Source organism: Marmota flaviventris, chromosome 16, assembly GCF_047511675.1.
Source record: "Marmota flaviventris isolate mMarFla1 chromosome 16, mMarFla1.hap1, whole genome shotgun sequence".
Taxonomy (NCBI): Eukaryota; Metazoa; Chordata; class Mammalia; order Rodentia; family Sciuridae; genus Marmota; species Marmota flaviventris.
In genome coordinates this window covers 4051212-4078277 of record NC_092513.1, presented here as the reverse complement: position 1 = coordinate 4078277, position 27066 = coordinate 4051212, and the positions used below count along the sequence as shown (strand labels likewise).

General features: G+C 38.7%; 2 protein-coding genes across 3 annotated transcripts in view; both read left to right on the top strand.

Moving 5' to 3' along the window:
- Cndp1 (carnosine dipeptidase 1) overlaps positions 1–7658 on the top strand; it is a 35258-nt gene extending 27600 nt beyond the window's left edge. The window contains exon 14 of the mRNA XM_071602832.1: positions 7271–7658. Within this exon, the coding sequence (XP_071458933.1) occupies positions 7271–7658 (388 nt within the window). The remainder of the gene's footprint in view (positions 1–7270) is intronic.
- A 508-nt stretch (positions 7659–8166) lies between these two features.
- Positions 8167–27066, top strand: part of Znf407 (zinc finger protein 407) — a 430768-nt gene continuing 411868 nt past the window's right edge. For both annotated transcript variants that reach the window (XM_071602635.1, XM_027935301.2), the window contains exon 1: positions 8167–8226. The gene's annotated coding sequence lies outside the window, so the exon portion shown is untranslated. The remainder of the gene's footprint in view (positions 8227–27066) is intronic.

Below are 27066 nucleotides of genomic sequence, written 5' to 3'. Positions count from 1 at the left end.
CCATCACCTAATGCAGCACTCATTAATCATTTTAGTTAACCATCTTGTTTGGCTTGATTGGGTTTGATGATGTAAACACAAAAAAGGAATGTAATTTTTATAGTCAAATATATGTAAATAAATCAATTCAATATTTATAAATTATTTAGATCACATTAATGGTGAAGAATTTAAGGGTTTATTTAAAAAGTTTTTCTTTTGTGATTCCAAATAAAAACAAAATATAACACATTTTCCTTCAATTTTTTTTTCCATTTCTCTGTTGGTTCTTTAAATGTAAGTTTTAAAGCTTGCTGCATCACATTAAAGATGACTGGGCCATGTGGTCAGTGACTCAGTTTATCCTGACCTAGTGACAGAAATGGGATTGAACTAGGAATATCAGTCTTTTCAGGGAAATTTATCAAGGATTCCAGTTACGGTTTGCTTTGGAAGCAGAGAACTTCCAACTGCCATACCTTTTCTGATCAACCCTGCCTGCTATTTTGTGACATCATGCACAGTTTGTGCTCTCCAGATTATGCTGTGCTTTGTGGTATTTTAGGTTCTGTTGGACCTACCTGAGGTATTTTACATTGTGTCTGAGGACTAACAAAGCAAAAGATTTATGATATCAATTTATGTTTTGTAAAAAAAGTGTTTATATTGATCAACTGACAAAAGTTTATTATAAAATATGTTATAACCATTTCTGGGCAATGTAATATCCATTTGATGAAGTCATTAAACAATAATTTGTATTTACTTATTCCTGTTAAACCTCTGAGACCAGCAGTGTCTCTGTTAATCATTCAATCACCAGGAAAGAAGGGAAGGAGGATAGTTAGTTATTGAGTGTGTTGAACCTGGAAGATTCAAACCCTGGAGTGTCAGAGTCTAAAGTTCATGTTTTGCTGCCACCCAGGATCAGGATGGGTCTCCCTAGTTCTCCTTTCCTGTTTTTCACCCAATTCCAAGCTTCATAGCTCCCCTGGTCTGGTTGTGATATGTGGGAGCCATAAAAAAAAGGTTAACTGAGTGTTACATCCAGAGAGATGGAAAACCTCCTCAGTTATTGATCAAGTCAATTTTCTAGTTATAAGGAGGCAAAAAGTTGGGGAAGAGACATTGGTTTAAAAATTTATCCAAGAAATAAATGCACATGGGTTAAAATGACCATCCAGTCTATTTAGGGGTATGTTGTGAAGTATCAATGCAGGAGGGGAACTTGATTGTACTGGAGGAGGACAAGGCATCTAGTTTAGTTGGTAGAAATAGTGTGCTGACCTGTCACTGTTGTGATGAAGTTTAAGGATTACGAGCCCCAATTGTAGATGCTGTTGCAGAAAATAATGGTGACTGGGAATATCTTTGGTTTTGTTCTGTATTGAAAAATAAAATGCAATGGCTTGGAAACCTTGCTCAGGTGTCTGTCAGACAGTTTGAGAACACTGGTCAGTGACACCCTTACCCTGCACTTGAGTTGGGAGAGGGAAGTGAGCCATAGACACACTGAGGATGGTTCTAGGCTTCTGCTCACTGGGCACTCATTCTGGGTGTGCTCATCACTCCCATGGCCTTTGTGTCATATGAATGCTCATGCAGTCCCCTGTTCTGAAAGCCAGACCCACTGATCCTTCTTGCCTACTTCATATCTGAAACACTACTCTTCCTAAAGGGAAACCTCCGCCCATCCCCATATCTGTTTCCTCTTTGGGGGTCCCCATCTTGGCAACTGGACTGTGGGCAGAATTCTAAATCTTCAACACCCGTCTTTCCCAATCCAATATACTATCAAAACCAACTATCAACGCCATAAGCCAAAACTTCCATAGCTTTTGCTGGGTCATTGCCAGCATAGCCCCTCTGCTTACTCACAGTGCCTCTCCACTGCAGGGCGCACTGCCGCCACGGTGTCATTGTCACCCATCCCTGGTGACCATGAGGTCTCAGGATGGAGTCTGAGACTTCAAGAGGGTCTCTAGGACTGTGCAATCTTTCCTTGGCTTACTCTTCTGGCTTTGCTCTTCCCTCCTAGATACCCCATCCTTCCAATCCTTCTGGTTTCTCAAGAGCTGCCTCGGAGCCTGCTCTGATTCTTCTCCCCCTCCTGGAACACTCTTACTGCCTTATGGGTCTGGCTAATATTCCCAACACTCATTATTCTTCAGATCTCAGCTTAGATGTAACTTTTCAGGGAAATACTTTGTTTCACCCCAAGTTAGGTGTCTCTATTATGCTGTCATATTCTCCTTTGTTCCTTTACAGCATTTATTATAATTGTAATTAAGCACACATTTGTACCATTTTAAAACTGCCAGCTCGCTTGCTAGAGTACAAAATCCTTGAGGATAGAGAGCATGTTTGTTCTGTTTATTGTGGTATCTTCAAAATTCTAGATATATTTATGTCCTCAGGAAATGTGTGATGAATGAAGATTTCAACACCTGTACAATCCATCTGCATGCTTCCCGGAACTTTCATAATTTTTGTTCATTTACCTTTCCCTTAGTCAACTTTCAGCCCTACAACACCAGAATCTTCCCTTTCCAAATGAGAATGCCAGGCACTCAGCAGAGTATGCTGCACACAGTAGGTTCTTGATGCTGAACACAAATATCTTGATCCTCCTGCTACAGCTTTTGGGTCCATCTCCTCCAGGGCTGCTCCCCCACCCTGGACTCTGTCTTTGTACTCTTCTTAGTTTGAAATCTTCTTGAGAGCAGTTAGTTATGGAAGAGGGGACATACAACAGACCATGCTGAGGTGTCCATGCTGTTCACTGTGCAACTTTCCCAGGCAGGAGCAACAGTTTGGTTCACACAGGCTGCAGACCAGCACTCTGTGACCCCTACATGGACCCCTGTTTGATGTGGCCTTTACAATGTCCAAAATAATTTTGAATTGAATGCCAACATTGAAAGACTGGCAGATTTTACACACATATTTCTCTTGGGTAACCAGAAGATTGGGTAACACTGTTCTGCCATTCCTGCTGGGTGACAAGTTGGGCTGAGGAGAGTGTGCAACCTCTAAGTATCAAGAACCATGCATAATCCATAATATGTGCTCGACAAATTTCTTAGAAGAGGAATAAGAAGTTCATGAAAGAATATAAATGCTATTCTATCTGAATTCTCCTATTGATAGCTACTCTTACTTAAAAACAAATTCTCTCAAGCTCTGTTTTACAATAGGTACAAATGATTTTGCAGTACTATTTTAGTAGATAGTATTCTATACTACTCTAGATGTCAAGTTTTAAATGTATACATTGTTATTTTTATTGTATTTTCAATTCAAATTTGAATATTAATTGACCACGTAATGGCTGATGAACAAACTCATGATTTTAGGTTTCGATTTACCACTAACTCTCATAATAAGTTAACTTAAACCAAGTCCTAATACTTGTATCTTTTCCTGTTCTTCCACCAACCAGCTCTGTAATGGCACAGTCTATATTGTAGCTCACTTATAAGTAATAAACATGATCCTCTTCTTTACTATGTTGACAAGAAAGGAAACTCTTGGGGAGGCGGGGGCAGAGGCTGAATTGGGATGTTCTGCACTTTTCTCAGCTGTCCAAAGGTTCCATTAACGATGAAGTATAAAGACAGGAAAGCAGGAGATCTTCTGAAGAAAAAAAAAATGATGTATTTTTTTTCTAGAATGATATAGAAGTGATGGTAGGTGTAATGACTATAATTTCTTAGTGGTTATGATAAGTAAATAAATGCTTCTGAGCTATTTTAGTTTGGGTAGAACTGAGAAAAACTGTCATTATGTGGACAAATTTTATTTTAAAACATTGTTCTAGGGTACTTCCTTATTCCAAATGGAAAACGATGTCAGAGAAATTATGCCTTTGACTATAATAGAAAATATCAAGCTTTAAATCATCTCACCTCCCACAGTGAAATTTGCCAAAACAACATTCAGAAAAAGCTAAGATTTAACGTTCCAGTGTGGGTGTTTAACTTTTCAGATCATATTCTGTTGTTGTAAGTAGGCATTCGACTGTAATCACAAAAACGTTAATTTAAAGGATAGTAGAATTTTAAGTGACACTGTTAAAGTGAATTAGTCATAAAAAATGACTAGTCACCCAAAATGACCAAAGCTTCCTTTCAAATTTTAAATAATATAAAAAAATGAAGGAGGCTATTTAAAGTCTATGTACAGCCTCACTTGCAGGAGCAGAAGGCAGAGTTTTGGCTGCAGCAGATGAAAGTAAGGGGTGTAGTTTTGGAAAGAAGAGGGCCACAGAAGGGAAATAAATGCCACATTTTTACATGCTCTGTGTAAACTACTTACTGGACAATGCCTGGAATATGATGTGTGAAACAGGTTCAACCCTCCCAGCTAAGGGTAAATGAAAAATGAAAGTTGCTTACTGTGACAAAGAATGGAGTATAAATATTGCCACAATTGCTTGTTAAAGCAAGGCAAATGATCAATAAGAACAACAAAAAACACTCCAGTGCTCAAAAGAAGAACATATTGAAATTGAGTATCTTTACTTTGTATTTTTCAAATGTCTAATGTGCTATCTAAAATTACTAGATATTTAAGAAATAAAAAATCGAGAATCATAATCAAAAGAGAAAAATTAATGATTAGCCCAAGACGATCCAGACATTGGAAGAGCAGACAAAATTTCAAAGCAGCCATTATAACTGTTTCAAGGATACAAAGGAAAATATGCCTATAGTAAATGAACAAATTAAAAACTCTTCTCATGTGATAAACACAAATTATAAGAAAAAACTAAATAGAATTTTGAGGACTTGTGCATGTCGTATCTGAAATAAATAAATCTCAGGATGGTTTTAACAGGGGTGAAAAAAGAATCAGGGAACATGGAAGATAGATTGATAGAATTTACCCAATCTGAATGTCAGAGAGAAAAGAGAATGAAAACACAAACAAGAACAAAACATGAAAGGACAGAGTTTCAGTGAACTTGGTGTATTACCAGAAGATATATCAGTGGGGATCAAGAGACACTGAGAGAAAACGAGAAGAGATATCTTTGGAAAAATAATGGTCTTTAATTTTCCAAATTTGGCAAAAGACATATATTTTCAGATTTTTAACAGCTCAGAATACTATGTCTAGTTACATTATTAACTTCTGGAAAAATGACAAGTGACATATAGGGAAACACAAAGGGGAACACAGATGTGAACTACCTTGAGTGTTCATCCGAAACAAATGGAGGCCAGAAGATACATCAATACATCTTTATTTAACAAACATCTCTTGTAGACAGCAGATGCCCAATATTTGCTTTAATTTATGTAAAAAGTACAGAACAGGGTAACAATGAGTATAAAATCTGAATACGATCTTACTATGGTTTGGATATGAGGTGTTTCCCCAAAGCTTTTAATGCCTGGATGTTTGGAGGTCAAGTGATGAGACTATGAGAACTGTAACATCATCAGTTCATTCTTATTCGAATGGACTGACTGGGTGGTAAGTGTGGGTAGGTGGGCCTAGCTGAAGGAGGTGAGTACTGGGGGTGTGCCCTGGAAGGGTTCATCTTCTCTGATGCCCCTTTGCCCTCCTTCTCCACTTCTTGGCTGCCATGAGGGAAGCAGTGCTCCTCTACCTTGCCCTTCTGCCATGAAGTTCTGCCTCACTTTGGGCCCAGGCAATGGAGTCAGCCACCTATGGACTCAAGACTTCCGAAACCATGAGCCACCCAAAACACTCTCTCCTCTAAGTTGTTCTCCTTCGTATTTTGGTCACAATGACACAAAATGTAACAGGTTTTTAAATAAAAATAGTTTATTGTTATTTTCCATGTGACTTTTCAGCCTTTTGGCTAAGATCAAGTGTAAAAATAGTATATAATTATTTTCATGATTTTGATAATTGTTTTGTGGCTAAGAGACTATCCATGTTCTTTGGACATGTGCACTGACACATTTAGGAGTAAAATGGAATAACATTTGCAATGTACTTTTGATTGATTCACTAAAAATATGCATCAACCCATAAAGCAAAGAGAGCAAAATGTGAATAATTATAGAATCTGGATGCCGGAAACTGGGGGAATTCTTTGTAGCTTTCTTTCAACTTTATTCTAGCCTGAAAATATTTTTAAATGAAAAATTATAACACTAAAAGAAATGAGGTCAGGAACTGATTGTTCCCTAAATTCCAACTAAGTATGAATGACTGTTTTTTTTTTTAAGAAGGCAATTAAATCTAACATTCTTCTTGCATCATTTTTTCTAATTAGGGAAAATACATCATTGATCACAAACTTAAAAGTTCTTCTGAAATGGTTCAGTTGCTCATTTTTCCTGCAGAGATGGGTCTCCTGTGAGATTTTTAGCTGGAGACAGGTAAGAACAGTGAAAAGTAATCTCAAAATGAGTTACCTGGAGATAGAACTTTTGAAGAAGAGGATCTCTTTGGAATGAGATCCTCATTCCCTACTCCTGTTATCAGTATAATTCCCTACAGTTAGCCTGGGAAGAGAGGATTCTGGTATACATTCCTGCCTGAAGAGATAGCACAACAAAGGGCTTCTCAAACTCTCCTCTACATCTGAATCAGGGAGGATCTTCTTTCGTTCAGTACTAAGTAGGCTAAGTCCTTAACTTACACGAGGCTCTGGGATCACTTCCAAAAATATCGTTGACAGCTGAAGATGCTGTATGCGACTGCTCCGCCACCCAACAGGACGCAAAGCTAACACAACTTATTAATTTACTGGCTTCAGATATGACTTGGTCATTCAGATTACTCCTAAGGTGATTCTAAAGTGCAGCAAACTTGAAAACCACTGGTGAAAAGCTACATACCTATTAAATGGCTTCCAATTAAAATCCAGATTCCAGATCTTACCAGTTAAATATTCTGGGGCAAAGGTCTGAGCCTTAGTTTTCTTGGGCATACAGGAAGAATGAGAACATCCTTGTGGTAGGGCTATTGGTAGCAAATGGTGATATATGTAAAACACTTAGCATGGTGCCTAACTCATAGTAGTCGCTCAGTATATGGCATTTATTTATTAATTTATTACCATCATTTTTGAGGTATGATCTTGCAACAGTGTTGCCCAGGCTGGCCTCAAACTCGTGATCTTGCTGGAGTTGAGCTCCATTTTTACTAGATATGCGATGTTGGCATAGTTATTTGACTTGTGAATCGCAGCTCTTTCCTGTGGATATGAGAATTCAACTAGATGACGCCCATGAAAACGTCTCTGCAAACTGCATGGAGGTAGGTTAGGGTCTGTTCCTGAATGTATTCTGATAACATCCCATTACAGTCTCTTCCCCTACGCCTACAAAAATGAAGTCACAACCCCCGTCTTCAGTCGGACCCCAAGCTGGCCGCCGCCACTTGCGCGTCCTTGTCACGGCGCTGCGCGCTGTGACGCTCTCCGCGGCCACGCAGACCCGGGTTTCGGGAGAGGAGGTTCTACACCTGAGGTCCACGGGCTTGAACACGGCGGGGATATGGCTACTGGACCCCGGACCAGGCCGCCTCCTCCTAGCAGGTCCTTGGACTGTACGTCCACTCAACGAAAAAGTGCACAGGGGGACATCGGCTCTCACCCCCACGCAGCCGCCCAGCCATCACTGGCGCTCGGCTCGAGGCCCACGGCTGCGTCCCCAGATCCGCTGCCCCCGGGTGCGGAAGAACGCGTCTCGTAGAGCCGTCAAGTCGCGAGCCTTTAACTCAGCCCGAGGCTGCGAGGCGGGCACAGGGACTCCCAGTCCTCCTGGAGTTTCCGGGGCCGCCCTCGAGGCGGAGGGATGGGGCAGGAAGGAGGCGGGATCCGCCCGGGAAGAGCCTGCTCCGCTGGGAATCCCGGCGGTCCTCCACCCAAGACACTCGTCGTGAGCCCAAACCGCATCTCCTTTATATTGACTCTTTGGGCTTCCCGTTTTCCTTCTTTCGGGGAGGGGTGGGACTTCCCGTCTTGTCTTTGAGTGACTTCCGGATAGAGCTGCTGGGCTAAAAGCAAGTCGACACACGGGGGCCTTCGGCCACTCGGGGGGAAAAAGACGGAACTCAATTTAGGTTTTACTAGAGCAGTCGAAAGATCTTGCCTTTTGGTGGTGGTGTCCGGTGTTCCAGCCACCACAGAGTCGCCCTGGGAACGGCCGGAAGTCGCTAAAAGGAGAAACAGGAAGTCCCGCCTTTTCCTCCCAGAGGGAAGACGGTGAGCCGGAGGAGTCAGTCAGAGGGGCGAGTAGGAGCGATTCCGTCGGCAAACAGGTAAGTTATTCTCTGGCGGGGCGGGGGGCCTGGAGGCGGGGACCGTCCAGCGTCAGCGCGGGGCCTGGGGGCGGTGGCTTGAGGGCCCGGGGCCGGGCGGCTGGACGCCCGGAGCCCCGTCAGGGCCCTTTGCTCTTTCTCCTCCCCCTCCCCCCGCCTCCGCCCCTCCCTGCCGCCGTTCCCTCCCGACGCCCGCCCAGACCCACGCCCGGACACACACCCTCGCCCGTCCGCTCGCGCTCGCCACCCTGCCCGGCGCCCCGACACGTCCCTGCGCGCCCGCCTGCTGCCCTCGCAGCCTGGCCCAGAGGCGGCCTCGCGTCCTGCAGTCCGCGGGTTGGCGCGCTCGCAGGCCTGTGGGGCCGCGGGCCTCGGTTTCCCCCGCCGCGCCGGCCGTCAGCACAGGACCAGCCCGGGCACCCTTCGTGCGCCCCCTGCGCCGGCACCGGGGCGGTCCCCCCGAACGGGAAGCCGGCGCTCCAACTGCAGCGCCGCTGGGCTCCGTGTGCAGTTCCGGCGGCGGCGTCCCTGGCCGGCCGCCCGCTCGCTCCCGTGGCACCCCCGGCCCCTCGTGCCTCCGTGGTTGGCGACCCAGGTGTGGGCGGGCGGCTGCGCCTGCCGCGCTGGGACACCCGCCCGCGGGACTAGAGCCGCCCGGTCTCTCCGCAGTCGCGTCGGAACCCCGGGCGGCCGCCCTCGCGTGCAGCGCTGGGCTGGGGTCTCCCGCTCCCGGACGCCCCTGTGCCCGGGCGTGCTTGCCCTCTCTCTGCAGTTAGTCTGGAGATGGGTGGCAGTAGCTGCTGACCCCTGTCGGTTGCGTTGGGTTTTGAGTGGCCCATTTATTTCATTGAGCGATTCTGGAATAGGACTTCTTGGCAGGGCTGGCAGCCATGGACACTTGTAGGATTTCTTAATTTCGTAGGTAATCATAGTGTAATGGTATACTGAATTATTACTGTATGGTCTGTGCCTATGGGACTAGATACAGTATGCATCTGTTTGGAGGTGTTATATCCAGTTGGAACACTGTATAGGAAAGTGAACTAACATTGATTAAAATTATTAGAAGAGTTCAAATACCATTTGACATACTTTGTATATTTTATGTAGCACAACAGCCTTATAAAAATTATTCCCTTTATGCAAACATTTAGATTAAATAATTTGACCAAAATTTGTGTTGGGGTTCAAATCTGCAGATACTACTGTTTCAACTTTGTTACAAGCAAAATTATTAATTTACCGGCACAAGGCAGTGCTCTCTGGTAGTTAGTTAATGTCTTTTGGCATGACATGTATGGCAAGTGTGATGATGTCTGATAATAGTTGATACTGGTGCATTTAAAAAATGCTTATTTTGGAATATTTTGTAATTACAGGAAACTTGAAAGATAAGACAGTTGCATTGGTACCTTTGAAAGCAAAGGAAAAAGGATCCATTTCCAAAAGATTAGTTCCTGCATTATTCCAAACAGTATTCTAGGTGCTAGAGATTGTAACTGTAACTTCCCTCAATGATTTTGAGATGTAGTTAAAATATAGGTATTTCAATAAATATGACTTTGTTAAGTGCTGCAATATAGGTATGAAAGCACCACTGCTTAGTGAGGACTGGCAAAAACATCATGCAGGAATTAGTGTTTTGAGTTAGGTTTCAAGGACTAGTGTGTATTCACTTGGTTAAAGGGACATATACCCAACATTGATTCTAAATATGCTTGTTTTATTAGAAGAGAACTCTTTAACTTTAATAAAATAGGTTCCTAATTTGTTTCTTCTCTCTTGTCATCTTTAAGAAAGTGGTTTGTACCAGGTGCCATGGCACACACCTGTAATCCCAGGGATGTGGGAAACTGAGACAGGAGGATTGCAAGTTCAAGGCCAGTCTCAGCAACTTAGGCGCTAAGCAACTTTGTGAGACCCTGTCTCAAAAGATAAAAAGGACTGGAGATATAGCTCAGGGGTAAAGCACTTTCGGGTTCAATACACTTTATCCAGCCCCTCCCCACAAAGTGGTTTGTTTCTGAAAATGATAAAAATTCTAGTTTATAAATCCTTGGATAAAAGAAGAGGCTGTGTAGTTCTAATTGGTACCTTGACACCCTCAGTATTAGTTGACATTGGGTGTTTAAGCATGAAAGGTGACCCTCCACTGAGAATTTTCCTTTCTTTCTAAATGATTAGTAGTGGGATTAAGTAATCCATTCAGGAAACATTTGCCTTAGGGTAAAATGAGGAAAGAGGTAGTGGGGAATATACAGCCAATGGGCACTGGCGCTACAATCCGATGTTAGTACAGTAGAAATGGACTCTGGCTGGCTTAATCAGGAAATGAATTTATTGGGAACTCTAATCTATTTTATCAAGGATAGTATTCTCTAATAAAACAAGCATATTTAGAATAAATGCCGGGGAGATGTCCCCTCAATGGAGTGAATACAAACTAGTCCTTGAAACCTAACTCAAAACACTAATTTCTGCAGTAGCTTTCAGAATTGATGGTAGGGCTGGAGAAGTGGGTTTGACAGGATCAAAAAGAGGCTGGGTGGTTGAGACCATAGTCTAGGTCATTTTCCATAAATAGTCTGGTCAGAATTTTGCTGCTAGCAACGTTGCTTCTAGAAAACTGTCTTCATTGCTGTAATGCTGACTCTCTTGTTACTGGGAAGTCTACTAACTTCTCTTGCCTCCTTGTGTCAGTTTTTTTTTCTTTCTGGCATTTAAAGTTCTGGGTGGGAACATGAGGTTGACCAAGCCATCATAGTTCCTAGAGATGAGAGAGATGGAATAGCTGTTCTCTGACTTATATTTCACAGAAACACATATGACAAATGAGACCAATGAAATAAAAAGGTAACTTGGGATCTAGGTAGCCCTAAAAGCAAAAAATGTTCAGCATAACCACTTAACCTAGATTTTGATTAGGGAGGAATTCCAGAAGGGGATGATATCCAAAGAATGAATAGAACTAGTTGGGCAAAGATATAAAGAGAGAATGCTGAGTAGAATTTCAGGTAGAGTATTTCCAAGAATCAGGAGTAACATGGAACATTTTAGGAGTTTAAGTTTAGGGTGTTGGATTGCAGAATATGAGAGGCTGGAGAGGCCTCTTTGAAGAATGTAGGCAGCAGAGTGGCATATGCAAATTTATCAGCTGTGATTTTTAACCACTCTGTTTACAACTTGAGTTCATTTGAGTGGTGTAAGTCTGGAGGAGAAGGGTCTTTTAGAGGCTGTTGTGATTTATGAGACATCACAGTAAACTGGCCAAGAATAATGGCCTGTGAGGTAGAAGGAGGGACTTAATGGTGTGTATTTACAGTGTATTTGGAGAAAGTTTGTGAGAGAGGAGAGTGAGATGGAGGAATCAGTGTGGACACTAAAGTATCTACTTTGGGTGATAGGGTAGATCCTGTTGTCCAGTTCTGGGATTGGCAGTGGTGGAAGGGGAGCAGATACTTGGGAAAATGGTTTCAGTTGAGATAATGAGTAGGCATTTATGTGGGTGAGTATGAATTCCAGAGGACCCATAACATCTCACAGTTTTCTCATAGGTGTGTGTGCATATCACCTTCTTCACTAGATTAGAGCAAGAGCCAGCTTTCGTGTTTAGAGGTTCCTTGCATAGTGTCTTGTATATAGAGGGTAGTCAGTAAATATTTGTAGAATTTAATTCACAGGAAACTGGTTTTGGGAGTGAGAGTGAGTATGGCAGTGTGGAGAGAAAGGAAAGTACATTGATGTGTATATAACATTATGTCTATATATTATAAATGCACATATGTACACGTGTGTGCGCGGGCACCAGGTGCAGTAGGGTACACCTAGAATCCTACAACTTGTGAAGCTGATGCAAGGAGGATTGCAAGTTTGAGGCCACCTCAGCAATTTAGCAAGGCCCTATGCAACTTAGACATTATCTAAAAATAAAAAAAATAAAAGGGCTGGGGATGCAGTTCAGTGGTAGAGCACCCTGGGTTCAATCCTTAATAATAAAAAAAGAAGTAAAAATAAAAATAATATGTACATGTATGTGCACATGCAGATGTATGTCTTGATTTTCTTGCAGCACTGGTGAGGAGTCCAGATCTGTTGTGGTGTAAACAATCTTTTTTGGGGGGCACTACTGGGAATTGAACTCAGGGACCCTCCACCACTGAGCCACATCCCCAGTCCTGTTTTGTACTTTATTTAGGGATAGGGTCTCACTGAGTTGCTTAGTGCCTTGCTTTTGCTGAAGTTGGCTTTGAACTCGTGTTCCTCCTGCCTCAACCTCCTGAGCCACTGAGATTACAGTCATGTGCCACCATCCCCAGCAAGAGTCTTTTGTTATTGTTATTCTCTTGTGACTGTAATATCTTTTTATGGTTATTGTATAGGTAAATCATGATTATAACAGTTCTGATTATCTACCAATTCCAACTACCTGGAATATAACCTAGAAGTAGCCCTTATAAGAGGCAGACTTCCAGTGCAAAACTTTCTATAATGAAGTTAATGGCAGTGTCAAAGTATAAAGTAATTAATTACAGTTTCCCTCAATAAATCCAGAATTTCCAAAATTTATGTCTGGAAGGAGAACCTTTTGGAGGAGAAGATGAAGGTAGACGAAATAGTCCTCAGTGCTATTTTCTTAAGTTTTATTTTTTCCTTTTGAGCATTATTGCTTTTATATTCATATGGTTAGTTTCCATATGTGATATCCCTCTTTTAATAATTTGGTTCTCTTGAGTTAGCCTAGAAAATTGGAAATGTGTAAATACTAAGGGATAGTAGAAAGCATTAAAGATAGAATTCAATGGAAATACCAGTGGTAATGTTTTCAAGCTCTTAGTTTCTATGAACACTGTTCATAATTTCTTTTATTCAAAAATTAAAAGCTTCCCTTTTTTTAAGTTTTCCCATGTCTGATGTAGTCTATTTAATAGGGTAGTATAAATATGTTGTAGGGAAATATAAATATGTTGCCATCATAAAGCTTATAGTCTTATTCGGAAACACAGATTGTTGGGATGTTTAAAATCTCATCAGGCCTTGGCACCATTATGTACCCATAGTACATGTTAAATAACTATAAGTCGAGATGAAGTAAAAAGAATACAGGGGGGAAATACAATAGGTTGTTTATCTAGAGAGATTTTTGTGGTGTAGAGAAAGTTACTGTGTTCTTCAGTCTATTCTTTTTTAGGCTATTAATGAACAATTATAATTTATTACAGTTTAATCCTTATTTTCAATTACTAAGTTTTTCTTAAGCATGATTATTTGAGGAATAGCACAGTTTTATGTTAGACTTAACCCTATGCCTGTTGTCTTTCATCTGAAATATTTTTAAAACATATTTTTTTTTGGTGTCAATGGAGCTTTATTTTATTTACGTATATGCAGTGCTGAGGATTGAACCCAGTGCCTCACACATGCTGGGAAAACACACTACCAATGAGCCACAAACCCAGTCCTTGAAATACCTTTTTAAAGCACTTTATTTTTAAAGAATTTTAGAATTAAAAACAAAACAAAAACAGTAGTAGTCCAGATGAGTTTTCCTGTGTTTCTTTCATCCAGTTTCCCCCTTTGCTAAGATTTCATGTATCTAGAAAGCAATTGTGGAAACCACACAATTGGTATAGCTCAACTCGGGATTTTTTTTTTCCCCATTTCATCAGTTTGTCCTACTGATATTCTTTTTCTGGTTCAAAATGTAGTTCAGGATCTTACTTTGTGTTTAATTATCATGTTATCTTAGTCTTCCAATCTGTGATAGTTAATTTTTATTTTTATTTTTTCATGACCTTGATTCTTTTGAAGAGTTCTGGCCAATTATTTTGTAGACTGTCCTTCAATTTGGATTTGTCTGGTGTTCTTTCATGATTAAATTGAGGGTTAAGCTCTTTTGACAAGAACACCACAGAGGTGAAGTCATGCCCTTAGTGCATCATATCAGGAGCTACGTGACATAGATGTATTGTCTTATTGGTTAATATGACTTTTATATTTTGGTTGAGAAGGTGTCTGTCAGGTTTTCATTTCTGAGATTAAAAATTTCCCTTTGTAATTCATGACCAACCTTTTGTGGTTTGGGTGGAAAAGTTTAAAAGAAATGAATATATGTCATAACGTTTTAATCTGACCCTCTAAGATACTCCTTATCTTGAGAAGCTTTGTTAGAACCAAACATTGTCAGGGAAAGGTAAAGATACAGGCTGTTGGAAGGAACTTGTGCTTGATATAAATTAGTCTTGAATTGGCAGCTGTGAAAACTGTCCCAATTCTGTTGCTGTGGTTCTGTGATCTGTCTCATGACTCTTCCAGTGCAAAACTTTCTATAAAATGTGTTATACCTGTAAGACTGGAAGACACCACACCACAGGACACAGATTATAAAAGAGGTTTTCCGCTTTATTACAAAAGGCTGTGTGTTTATATAGGTCTAAGGAGAGGTAGCAGGGGCTGAGGTAGATAACAGGTCGCCCGTTTATTGGCAAGCTCTTCCATATGTCAGTTCCGGAGCCCAAGAAGTTAATTCTAATTGGGGCTAAGGCTTCCCATCAGCAGGGTTTGAACATTGGCACCGGCGGGAAGTTTCGCGCCAGTGAAAGAAACAAAGAGGGGAAAGAGGGTCGTTAGACGCCATGTTGGTTTTTTTTTCCTGGGGTGCTGCGCCATTATATGTTTTCCCAACACTACCTTCCTTCCTTCTGTGGGGAGTTGAGCCCAGGCTCTTTCACATGATAGGCAAGCTCTCTACCACTGAGGTACACTCCCAGATTGTTGTGCTGAATTTAATAAAAGTTGTCCCTAGAGCATTGAATGAGATTTTGGGGCACATTTTATGAATTCTTCCTGGAGTAGGGTGGAGATCATTGTGTAATTTGCAAATAACCTTTCAAATTTTCATTTTGAAAATTTCCAATTTTTTTTCTGCCTCAGTGAGAGCAGAATAAACCCAATAAAGTAATGGTTAACACTGAATCAGTATTTCACTGGTGTTCTTTTTGTGTCCTCCCTAAATTATAATTGGATGTGGTGTGTGTGTGTGTGTGTGTGTGTGTGTGTATGTGTGTGTGTGTGTGTATACACATACACACTTCTTTATCAAATAGGACCTTCCCAAGCGTGGGATACATTTTAAATTCACATGACTCAACTGTCAATGGCAGGTCAATTAAAGTCTTTATTTAGAAGCCAAAACTATGAAATGTTTAGAAGTCAATCCAGAAAGATAGTTATATGACTCTGGCAGATAAGAGGTTCTTAAACTGATCATAGAAAGTGCATATCACAGGGGAAGAAATTCATATGTTTGACAATATTAACAGTGACAACTTATGTTCATTAGGAAAACCATCAAGAGAATGATTAGGTCATAAGGGAGAATAAATATTTCTGTACATATTACTGATAAAAGGTTAGTATCCAGAAGGGTAAGTAATTCCAGATTAATAAGAACAGAAAAAGGTACAAATCACCCAAATAGGCATCTCACAGAAGAGGAAACCTTAATGTAAAGATGCTTAACTTCATTAGTAATTAGGGAAATGCGTTAGTAATTAGGGAAATTAAGCCAAAAGTGTGTAGTTTATACATATTAAGTCAGCAACAATGTAAAAAATCAGTGTTGTTGGGAGGATAGGAAATAACAAATGCTTGTGTTTTAACTGGTGGGAGTATAAATTGATGCAGTAACTTTGGAATTATCTAATATTGAGGTGCATGTACTCCAGCTCATTCTCACACTTAGTCTTTATCTTAGTGCTGTGGTTCTGAATTGTTTCCCAGCTTCACTTGGAAACTTGTTCAAAATACAGATGTTTTGGGTCCTGCTCTTGACTTGTTGAATTAGCACCTTTGAAACTGTTCCAGGTTTCTTGTCTTACCAAGTCCTTGAAGAGACTTGATGCTAAAATTTGAAAACCACTGTTTTCATGTGCTTGAGTGCTTAGAGACATGTGCAAGGACGCTCATAGTCACAGTTTGCAAAAGAAAAGATTGGAAGCAATCTTCATTGTAGAAGGATGGATAAATACATTGTATTAAATTCACGTAGAAAAGTATTATACAGGGGGAATGCACGTTAGCTATTTGCATCACTGAGTATAATAAACAATTGGAACATAATCTTGAAGAAAAAAATTACAATGGGTTGAGGTTGTCACTCAGTGTTAGAGTGTTTGCCTAGCATGTGTGAGGCACTAGGTTTGATTCTCAGCACCACATATAAATTAATAAAAATAAATAAGGGTCCATTAGCAACTAAAAATATTGAAAAAAATTACATGTATAATAAGATTACATATAGTTTTTTTTTTTTAAAGTTAGAAACACATAAAACAATTGCATATTGTTAGGAATACAGATAGGGTAAAATAATGAAGAAAAGCATGTAGGTTACAAACTGGATTCAGGTTAGTAAGTAACAGAAGAGGTAAGGTGGTAAGGAGGGGAAGTCGTAGGGAGTGACTCAGGTAATACTAATTAAACTGCAATCTCAAGATCTTGTTAATGTATGCATTAAAATTATTTTTGTATTTGTAAATATTTAAAAATGTTTTTATTTTGCAAAGTCTCTTTACCTAGGGACTGTTCAGTTTGTATGAGAAAAGTGTGATGAGGTGAGGACAAGATCTTGGAGAAGTGTGATAAAACTTACTCTTATGAGTACTGCCAGGACATCTGGTTTTGATGATAATGATGGTTAATACCTGCCAAGCACCGCCTGTGTGCTAGGCACAGGTGTGAGTGCATTACATGCTGAGTTTGTGTACCATGAAATAAGTGAGAATTATATCCTGCAGTGGATCCTGCAGAAGCAGGCACTGTTAACTATCCTGCCTTAGAGAAGAGGCAGCTTAGCCATGAGCATAGATCCAGGCGGATAGGCTTCTGACTTTTCATCTCTGTCATACATGATCAGAGAAGGAAGACAAGCATAGACAGTAAGAAAGAAAAAGAAGTCAAGAAAGGAATGGGAGTGTAGAGAAAGCCTGGTTATTTATCCTTTTTTCAAAGTTAAGTTTATCATATTTTGTTTTTTAACTAAAATGGATGACTTTATCATTTTAGCAGATGATGGGCCTCTAAAGTCTGCCAGTTCATTAGGAAATTGTATCATGTGACAGTGCTTGAGAAATCATACTACTTTGCTTACTCATTTTGTTGCTAAAAACAGCCACTTTTGGGAAACCAGCATTTACACATTTTTTTCTTAGCCTTTGATAACATTGTTTTCCTTTGTCATATTTTCTAGTATTATTGGGGGGTCTCTCTCTCTCTCTCTCTCTCTCAGGATTTGTCCTGTGGGACCTCCTGTACTAGGCAAGAGCTCTAACACTGAATTATACCCTTAGCCCTTTTTATTTTATTTTGAGGTAGGGTCTCACTAAGTTGCCTTGTTTGTACTTGAACTTGGGATTCCCTTGTCTCAGCCTTTGTAGTAGCTGGGAATATAGTGGTGCCTCACCATGCCACAGAAGAGTTTGCTTACACTGGAGACTTTCTCTTAAGCTATCATGTGTCACAATCACCTCTTGAAATTAACAAATGCTGAAAAAATAAAAATATATTTCTAGAAGTCCTATGTCAAATTAATGTCCTATGGAAGCAAATAACACTGTTATTTTTGTATGATATTCAGAGTGCTAAAATTGCCTAAACACCATGAGAACTGTCAAGGTTTGTAATTATGAAATATCATACTATCTGGCACAAGAAGTTGACAGCTCATGAGAGTCCTTCCATGGTAGGGATGTCTGCATTTACGACACATGTGTTGATGGTAGGAAATCCCTTATAGGCAAATATGGAACATTGGCTTCTTACAACAGATTTCAGGTACTTCAGCTCTTCTAGTTTTAACTACATTTTGTTGAAGCTAGATAATCTCAGGCTTAATTCTAAACACTTTGTAATGTGTTTGTTCATACCTTTATTTTCTTAAATAATTCTTCTATGCTGTGCTTTTTCTTATATGAAAAAATTTTTAAATAAAGACAAGGTAGTGAAAAACCTGATAGGGAGAAGACATCGTTTTACACAGTTGGAGTAATACTAGTGTGATTCATCAAATGTAACCAAAGCACACATATGCTTTTCAGTTATTAAATATAATGGGAACTCTGTGTTTTAAATGCAAAGGAAGCAGCAATCTACTTCTTTGGAAGTATACAATTGTGATTTCTTCTGATTATTAATTATGGATCAGAATTTGATATATAATTATTGGGTCAGTTATTATAGAAGGAGAAATATCAGTTATTGGAATACATGATAATTTCAAATATAATTATAAAACTGTTAGAATTTAAACTAAGGTGGCAATGTACTTTAAAAAATAGCTTAGACAATTTAGGTCATTGAAGGGAAGGGAGTAGAATTTATAGTCGTCCAAAAACACTAAATGGTTTTCATTAAGAATCTTAAGGGTACAAAATCTAATTTTCTTTATGGGTAATATTTTTTAATATTTCACCATTAATGCCACATAATTTCAAAATGGTAGGTTAGAACAGTCACAGTAATTTTGTGTGTCAAATTTGAATGCAGGCAAATGTCCATGGAATCTCTGTGTGATAGTATTTCTTATCATTCCGGATTCAGCCCTCAAATTCCCCCTACCCCAAACACTCCTCTCTTTTTGCCTTTCCTTCCATAGCTGTAGGTCTAGTAAATAATATATTAAGTGTACATTTTTTGAATGGTTTGGAGGAACTTTAATCTAGTGGTTCCCAAATTTGGCTTATGATAATTGCTCATGGAACTCTAAAAGTACAGATTTTTGTCCCTGTGCCAGACTTTTTCTTCATCAGAATCTCTCCATGGCTAAGAGCTATAGAGTCACATTTTTTTAATTAGCTAAATTTGTTAAGGATTGGTTTTATCTATGTCAAAAAACAAAATCACAATACATTCAGTGATGTATCTAATTGGATTTTATTTGTGCCTCGTGAATTAGGGCATTCATTCTATAACATAGAGTGAGAGCTGCCACCAGCAGTAGTAGAGCAGTGGTCTTTGGAGGTGGGATCAAGGAAACAGAAGAATAGGAAAAAAACTAGTAAGCATAAGTTTACTTCACGTATTATATCCTGCAGTGGATCCTGCAGGAGCAGGCATTGTTAAAGCAGAGGAGATTTCTTTATGCTGATTCAGGTAGACTGTAACCTTCTGTTTTTAGGAAAAATGGGTCTGTTTTGAGATCTCTCTGCTTCCTTAAAATTTCAGTTCCTTGATGTGCTATTTAGCATGAGTGACTCCATTTTGGTTTGATGTGTGAGGGTGTTAGTCTTATTACATTGGTTCCAGCTACATTATCCAAATCTAAAAGGAAGGATTATGAATACGTAGAAAGTTAGTAGTATACAGTTTTCTCTCACAACATATAAAATTTATCAAATTCTTCAGAATATAGAAGAATAATATTACAGTTAGGACATTTTAGTAAATTGTATTGTATCCTCAGAAATATAATATGAAGGTGCCATATTAAATGACAACTTGCGATGTTGCCTGTGAAGTGTTACCAGCAATGGCGAAGTGATTGATTCTCAGAACACTTTTGTTTAATAATGGACTTAGAGCTGAGAATTTTTTATTTTTTTGGATTATTTGGAGTTTGTATAATTTAGAAATTAGTAAATGAACCAGTTATAGTGTAATGCAGTTTCCAAACTTCATTTTTTTTTTGTCTATTCCTTCATTGGTTTTACTGTACTTTATAAACTTGCCCTTGTTATAAGAAAGTAATAATACATGTGTAGTCATACGTTGATGTATTATTTTTAGTAATACATATTTGAATAATACATAATTATTTAAAATGCCTTACTCATGGTACAAACTTTGAGGTGCTGCTGGAGGTGTTTCTGTTACATTCTGGGAAACACTGTTCACATGATGAATGCTATTTTTTAAGTATCTTTACTGCTTAATCCATAAAATTCTAATATAACTACCTGGGAACTAGCAGACATACTGTCTAATGGGGCGTTGGGCATAGCCTTTTCCTGTAGCAATGGTTAGGATTCTGTTTGGTTAATGTGTACATCAGTTGTTGAGGGAAAGCAAAATCAGCATATCTATAAAATTTATAAGCAATGTTAATCATGATCTTCTAAAGCTAGTATTGGGCTTCAAGAAATGGTAATGAGGGGCTGGGGTTGTAGCTCAGTGGCAGAGCATTTGCCTAGCATGTGTGAGGCACTGGGTTGGATCCTTAGTACTGCATAAAAATAAAATAAATGAATAAATAAAAAATAAAATAATTAAAAATATATAGCTTTTTTAAAAAGAAATGCTAATGAATGTGAATTTCACTGAAACCAAAATGAAATTCTTGGAAGAAATTGATGCTGTTGGTAGAAAAAGAGCTTGATGATAATCCCTGGAGGAAGAAGATAGCATGAGTTTGGAGGGCCCATAAAGCACTGCTATATTACTGATTTAAATTCCGTCTCTATCTTCAAATTTTCCTTATGAATTCTGCCGAATTCCATTTTTCTGCTTTACACTAAATTTCTGTTAATGATTTTTACATCCCACTCTCTCAACTGTTACAAATAAGAAAAGGGTAATCTCCAAACCTCACTTAACCTTATTTTGTCACTAGTTTAACATGCTTTTATTTTACCTCATCTAAAAATTACAAAACTAAAGTTATCTAAAATTTTACCACCTTTTCTTTTACCATCTCTCCTCTCCTGCTGTTATTTATCCTGCCTGCTGGGTGTTAATGAATTAAAAAACTATAAGATAAAATATGGATAAAGGCATTCAGGAGAGGATATACGACTAAATATGAGTTAACTCCAAACTTATAAGTTTCAGTGTACTCAGTGTCTGCGGTATATAATATTCTTCAACAAAATTCTGGAATATCTAAATAAGTAGCATTCTCTTTAGCTGAAAACAGATGTTTTGAAAAATATTCAAAGTATTAATTTATAGCGATAACTGTTGTGTGGAGTAAGTCCAGAAATTTTTTTGTAATTTTTATTTTTTAGTTGTAGTTGGACACAATACCTTTATTTTATTTATTTATTTTTTATGTGGTGCTGTGGTTCAAACCCAGTGCCTCGCACATGCTTGGCGAGCACACTACTGCTGAGCCACAATCCCTGCCCTAACCTTTTGTCATTTTTATGAAGCTTTATATTCCTGTGACCTTTCTGACAATTCCTCAAGATGTTATGGAGGTCTTTTTAAGCTATATGAACGAAAAACATCCCCAACTTTCCTCCCCTTTTAAAATTTGGAAATAGTTTTAAATTTATTGTAAAATGTAAAGTAAAGCTAGAAAACTTTTCTAGAATACCTGCATAAATTATTATGAGTCATCTATTGTTGTCATTTGGTTCTCTTTTTTTTTCATTTCATTTTTTGTGTTGGTGGTGATCAAACTCATGGCTTTGGTGTATAAGCAAGTGCCCTACCACTGACCTGCACCCCAGCCCTAACCTATTCGTTTTATCTTTTTCTTTCTTTCTCATGTACACTCTATATACACATCTGCGTGTACACCCACAGTATACACAATTTACTTTTCTTCCTGCACCAGTTGAGAGCAAGTTAAATACCTTGTGACCCTTAACCCATGAATACTTGGTTGTTATCTTCTAAGAACAGAGACACCATCTTATATAATCAAACTACTGTTATCAATTTTGTAAATTTACCTTAGTTCTTCTTGCCAGTTATCCTGTCCTTAGTGCATTTTCCCTGCCAGCAGGACTTGTCAGAGAATAGGTGTTACATTTAGTGGGCATGCCTCTTCAGCTTCCTTTAAGCTGGAACATTCCCATAGCCTTTCTTTGTCTTTTATGGCATTGACATTTTTGAAAAATGCAGTCTTCCTTGCCATTTTTTCCCTTAACTAAAACAATCCTCCTGGTGTATCTGCTATGTCTTCTTGATTAGGTGGAAGTTTTGTATTCTTGTCTGCAAAGATTCATGGTGATGTGATGTGAGTGATGTGCTTTATGAGTGTCACATCTGGGGGCACACCATGTACATGGGACCTTCTTTGAGGATGTTGATTTTGATCACCTAGGCAAGATATTGCCAATCTACCCAGTGCCCAGTTCTTCATCATTTGTTTGTCTTCTCTTGAACTACTAAGTGGTTTGTGGGAAGATAATTTAACATCATACCTTCTTCTGCTCCATATCAAAAATATCCCTTCAGATTTAGCATCCATTGAATGTTATCGCCAACATGATTTTCTGTCTCCAATACTCCCTCAATACTTTCCAGTTGGCCTTGCATTCTACCATAAACAGAGCAATTCCTTTGCCCTCTTCTCCCTTTTTTTCTCTCTCCTGCCTACCTATTCATCCACCTAGCAGTCTAAATGCACTTATTCACTCCTACATTTTAATGGCACCACATTTTTTTGATGCTCAAGGTGACTCCTGTGTCTTCATGATATCATTTTCTTCTTCTTCTTTTTTTTTTTTTTTAAAATTTTTGCTACCTTTTTACATTAGATGCTCCAGCCTCATGTATCTGCCTTGCCTGTCCTAGAACTGGCCATTTCTTCAGAAGCCCAGTTTTTTGTTTTTTAGTGGGCAGTAATATTAAAGGCCAAGGTTTGGGTGCTGGATATGCTCAGTGTCACTGACCCTCTTTCTTACAGCCCCTAGCCCCCATCTCCAATTCTTGTATATTTAACATGAGGTCCAGTGAGTCACAGGTAGCTCTCTTGGCATATGGTGTTTGACCAAAATTAGACCTTAGACATCTCTGGTTTAATTACAAGTCACCCCTGTTTTTCCTTTTATTTTGTGGTACTAAGTTTTATTTTGTGGTTTATTTTGTGGTTCTAAGTTTTGTCCATGTACCACAATTGTTAAGTGCGTTTCCATCTTCCCCTTTTCTCATTAGGAGTAGTCCTTTCCCATTACTTCAGCAACGTGAAGAGACCTTTTTTAAAGCTTTCCACTCAGTCACATTCTCCCCCAAAGTAATGTATTTTGGAAAGTTATAGGAAAGTTCCAGTAAGAGGAGGAAAAAATTACCTATAATTTAACAACCCAGAGGGGAGAAAAAAGTACTAGCTTTATTTTACATAGGTGAACTTGAGTACAACTATATTCATTTAAACAATTTAATACTGAAGTTTTCTCTTTTCTAAATATACTTTCTTAACACCCAGATCTTCTGTACCTAATAATTTATATTCCAAATGTCTAGAGGCCTGATCGTTTTATATGGTGTGTTAGCTTATTGACATTTGGAATTATAGTGTTTTCCAGATTTCTTCCAAAATTAGTAGTTTTAGTCTTTTTTTCCCTGCAGTTCTTTGATTAGCGATTGTATTCCATCTTTTCATGTGGACCTGATAAATCTGTCTCAACAAGAACAGTGTGGAATATGTCTTTGCCTTTTCTTAGTTATCTTGCTCCCAGATATAAATTTTGAAAATACCTTTTCCTGCTGTAATGAAAAGCAAATCCACTACTAGGAGTACTGCTTTTTACTCTTTCAGTGTTCAGCAACTCCTTAACATCAGAGATTTTCTCAATGGATTTAGGAGTCTTAGTCTTTTTCTTCTTGCTTTTACAAAGAAGCTATGGCTCTGGAAAGTATTATGAGTCATCTATTGTCTCTGCAGGGCCTGCAGCTTGTTACCGGTATAGTTGGGGTGAAAGCAAAGACCTCACTATTTGTAGCTTAATGTTCTTTTTTCACTAGGGTATAGAATTTTCAGTGTGAATACACTTTGTGTTTCTTCAATTTTTAAAAAAATATTTATTTTTAAAATTTTTAAGAGGACACAATATCTTTATTTTACATTTATGTGGTGCTGAGGATTGAACTTAGTGCCTCAAGCATGCTAGGTGAGCACTCTACCGCTGAGCCACAACCCCAGCCCCCTGTTTCTTTAATTTTATACTCCTAATTCTTTTTGCTTTTATTACTATTGTAAGTGCTATATTTTCATGCCTTTTGAAGAAGAGGAGGAGGAGGAGGAGGAGGAGGAGGAGGAGGAGGAGGAGGAAGAGAAGAAGAAGAAGAAGAGGAGGAGGAGGAGGAGGAGGAGGAGGAAGAGGAGAAAATTTAAGGAATATAGACTAACTTATGGAATGCTTTTTTTATAGCTGCATTATAAATTCTTGAAAATAAGAGGTCTAATGGAAACAATGAGAAAGGAGGGGTTCTATCACATGTAACCTCCCCACTTTTTTTTTTTTTAAGTGAATAGACCATTTAAATTAAATTAAATAAAGGATATAAATTCTGTTGTTTCAGTTTTAATATTTCATGACTGATTTTATAGATGAAATTATATTTTACAACAAATAGAAAGAAGAATTTATACAGCCTGTTCTATTTGATGTGAAACAGCAAATCCCATTTCTCTGTAGCTATAAAGAAAATTCATTATAATGTCTTTAGTTGTGGGAGATGGTTTCATTGTGATTAGTTATATTGATAATAAAACAACCTTTTTCAAATGGCATAAGATAAAAGGTGTCCTGTTTGCTTCTAATGACATTGAATTTTTTCATTTTTACTTATAGAATCTTTATTTCTTTCTCTTATCCTCTTTATTCCTATTATAATAAGAATTTTTTTTCTTAAAAAATTAGATGGAAACACTACCAAAGCCTTGATTTTTGAAATAGTTTTTGAAAGGCAATATTAAATTTAACTTTTTGTGTAAAATCTTTCTTACTATGAAAGCTGTTTGTCAGAGATAGTTGATATAAGGTGGTCGGTCATAAAATTAACATTTTAAAATGTATTTGGAAAATAGTACTTGAAGTATATCAAGGCTTTTATAAGAGAAATTGCCAGTTATGATGGCTGAGCTAATTTTTACAGTTTATTTATTTTTGCCATGTGAGTTGTTTCATATTACTGTTAATGCGTTTTCACAAATAGTGCTGGAAAGGTGGGAAAATTTGATAATAAAAGCGATGATGATCTACTTACTTTGTTTTGTCACTGGTCTGGTCCCTGTCAGTATGGTGTTTTAATGTCTGTTTTAGCGCTCATTTAAGCACTAAGTAAATATTTATAATTTAAACTTTTAGGCAAAATTGAATTGCATATTTGAAGTATAACATAGGTATCCTCTTGAATAGAAACAGCGCTCCCTTCTGACTCAGTGAGATTTTACTTTTACCACATGGGCTTGGGAGTAACAGCTAGTCTGCTTGTCTGCAAATGCCTTGTACTTTGGCTGGAGAAGGCTCTGTAATGGGATCAAGCTAGACTTGGCATGAAAGTGCTTTTGAGGTTGGACTTACTCAGTTCCACATCCTGAGCCTGAGGCCTCTGAATCTTCTGAGTTTGAGTGCCTCTCACTAGATGAAGGTAAGTTGTGTAGTGTAAGTAACTTAAGGACTATGACCCGTTTGGCCCTGATGACTGACTCTGCCTGTGTCTACTGCATGGGCCGCCTCTTAGGTTTGGGCATACTAGAATAGCGTGCTGCAAAATTTCTGCTCATCACTGGGAAGGAACCCATGTCTGCTGATAACTCGGAAGCAAGCCCATTGCTCAGGAATGCTTCCATCCAAAAGGAGCAGGTTTCTCAGCAAATGTTAAGATATTTTAAATCTAAATTTAAAACTTGCTCTACCTCATCTCCTTTATAGGTAGCTCTTTAATAACTTGATTTTCTTCTTTCCATTTTCATCATAAGCTGTATCAGATATGAATTTGATAGTGGGAGAAATGTAAATGTCATTTTATTACAACTTATTTCAAAGTTCATGAAAATTATGCCCCATAACATGTTTCACAGGACCTGTATTATTCAGTTAACATTTCTTGACCTCCTCCTGTGTGCCTCAAGTGCTGTTGTGTGTTATAGAAGCTTCTTGATAAGGGTGGGAGCAGATAGGAAGGAAAATGTATGTAAGTATATGTATAGGAGGCATGAACTTCAACACTGTTTTTAACAAGATGGAAAGTAGAGAAGAGCATTTTCTATTCCTGCATTAACACATTATGTCAAACTGCAGTGATTAAAAGTGATAAACACATGCACAAATCCTGCAGTTTTTGTGCATTAGGAATTTGGGAATGGGCTTACCTTGGTGGTTCTGGTGCCAGTCAGAAATGTGGAGGGACTACTGTCATCTGAAGGAGCATTGGGGCTAGAGGGTCTGCCACTCATATGGCTCACTCCCTGACTGTTGTGGGAAGCCTCTAATTCCTCAGCAGCTCTGGGGCGGAGGCCTTAGACCTTGCATTGTGGTTCCTACAGGTGTCCTCTCTTCACTGTACTGGTTTTTCCTGGAAGGAGTGATTCTAGAGGGAGGGCAACCAAGAAATGTGTGTCTCTTAGAACTTAGTATTCAGGTGGAATTCTCACTTCCGCTGTTTTTTGTCCCTTTTAAGCAGATCACTAAGTCTAACCTATGCTTAAGAGGAAGGGGACTACGCTCCTCACCCTTTGAAGGGAGTATCAAAGAATCTGCAGACTCATTTACAACCACAATAGCCACTTTTCTGGGTAGTTCTTTTTAACAACTTTACAAACTTATAATTGAGGAAATGTGTTGTAGCCTGTTCTCAGGATAGTGAGGAGGTGGTTTTACTGGACTCACGTGTTCATGGACGTGTCCCATTGTGCGTAAGCCAACACTCTAGTGCCCATCTATTTGTTGAAAATGGTCCCTGCTCTTTTCTAGTAAATGTACTTTTAGGGTGTTAAATATGCTTTTCAGGATTATTTGTTCAACTTGCAATTGTATGCATCTTTATGGGAGAGTAATCTTTTCCTTATGGGATCCGAGACTGTTTTGTGAACCCTGTTACAAATTGATACATTTTTTTAAATTTATTTTTTATTTGTAGATGGAAACACTAACTTTATTTATGTATGTATGT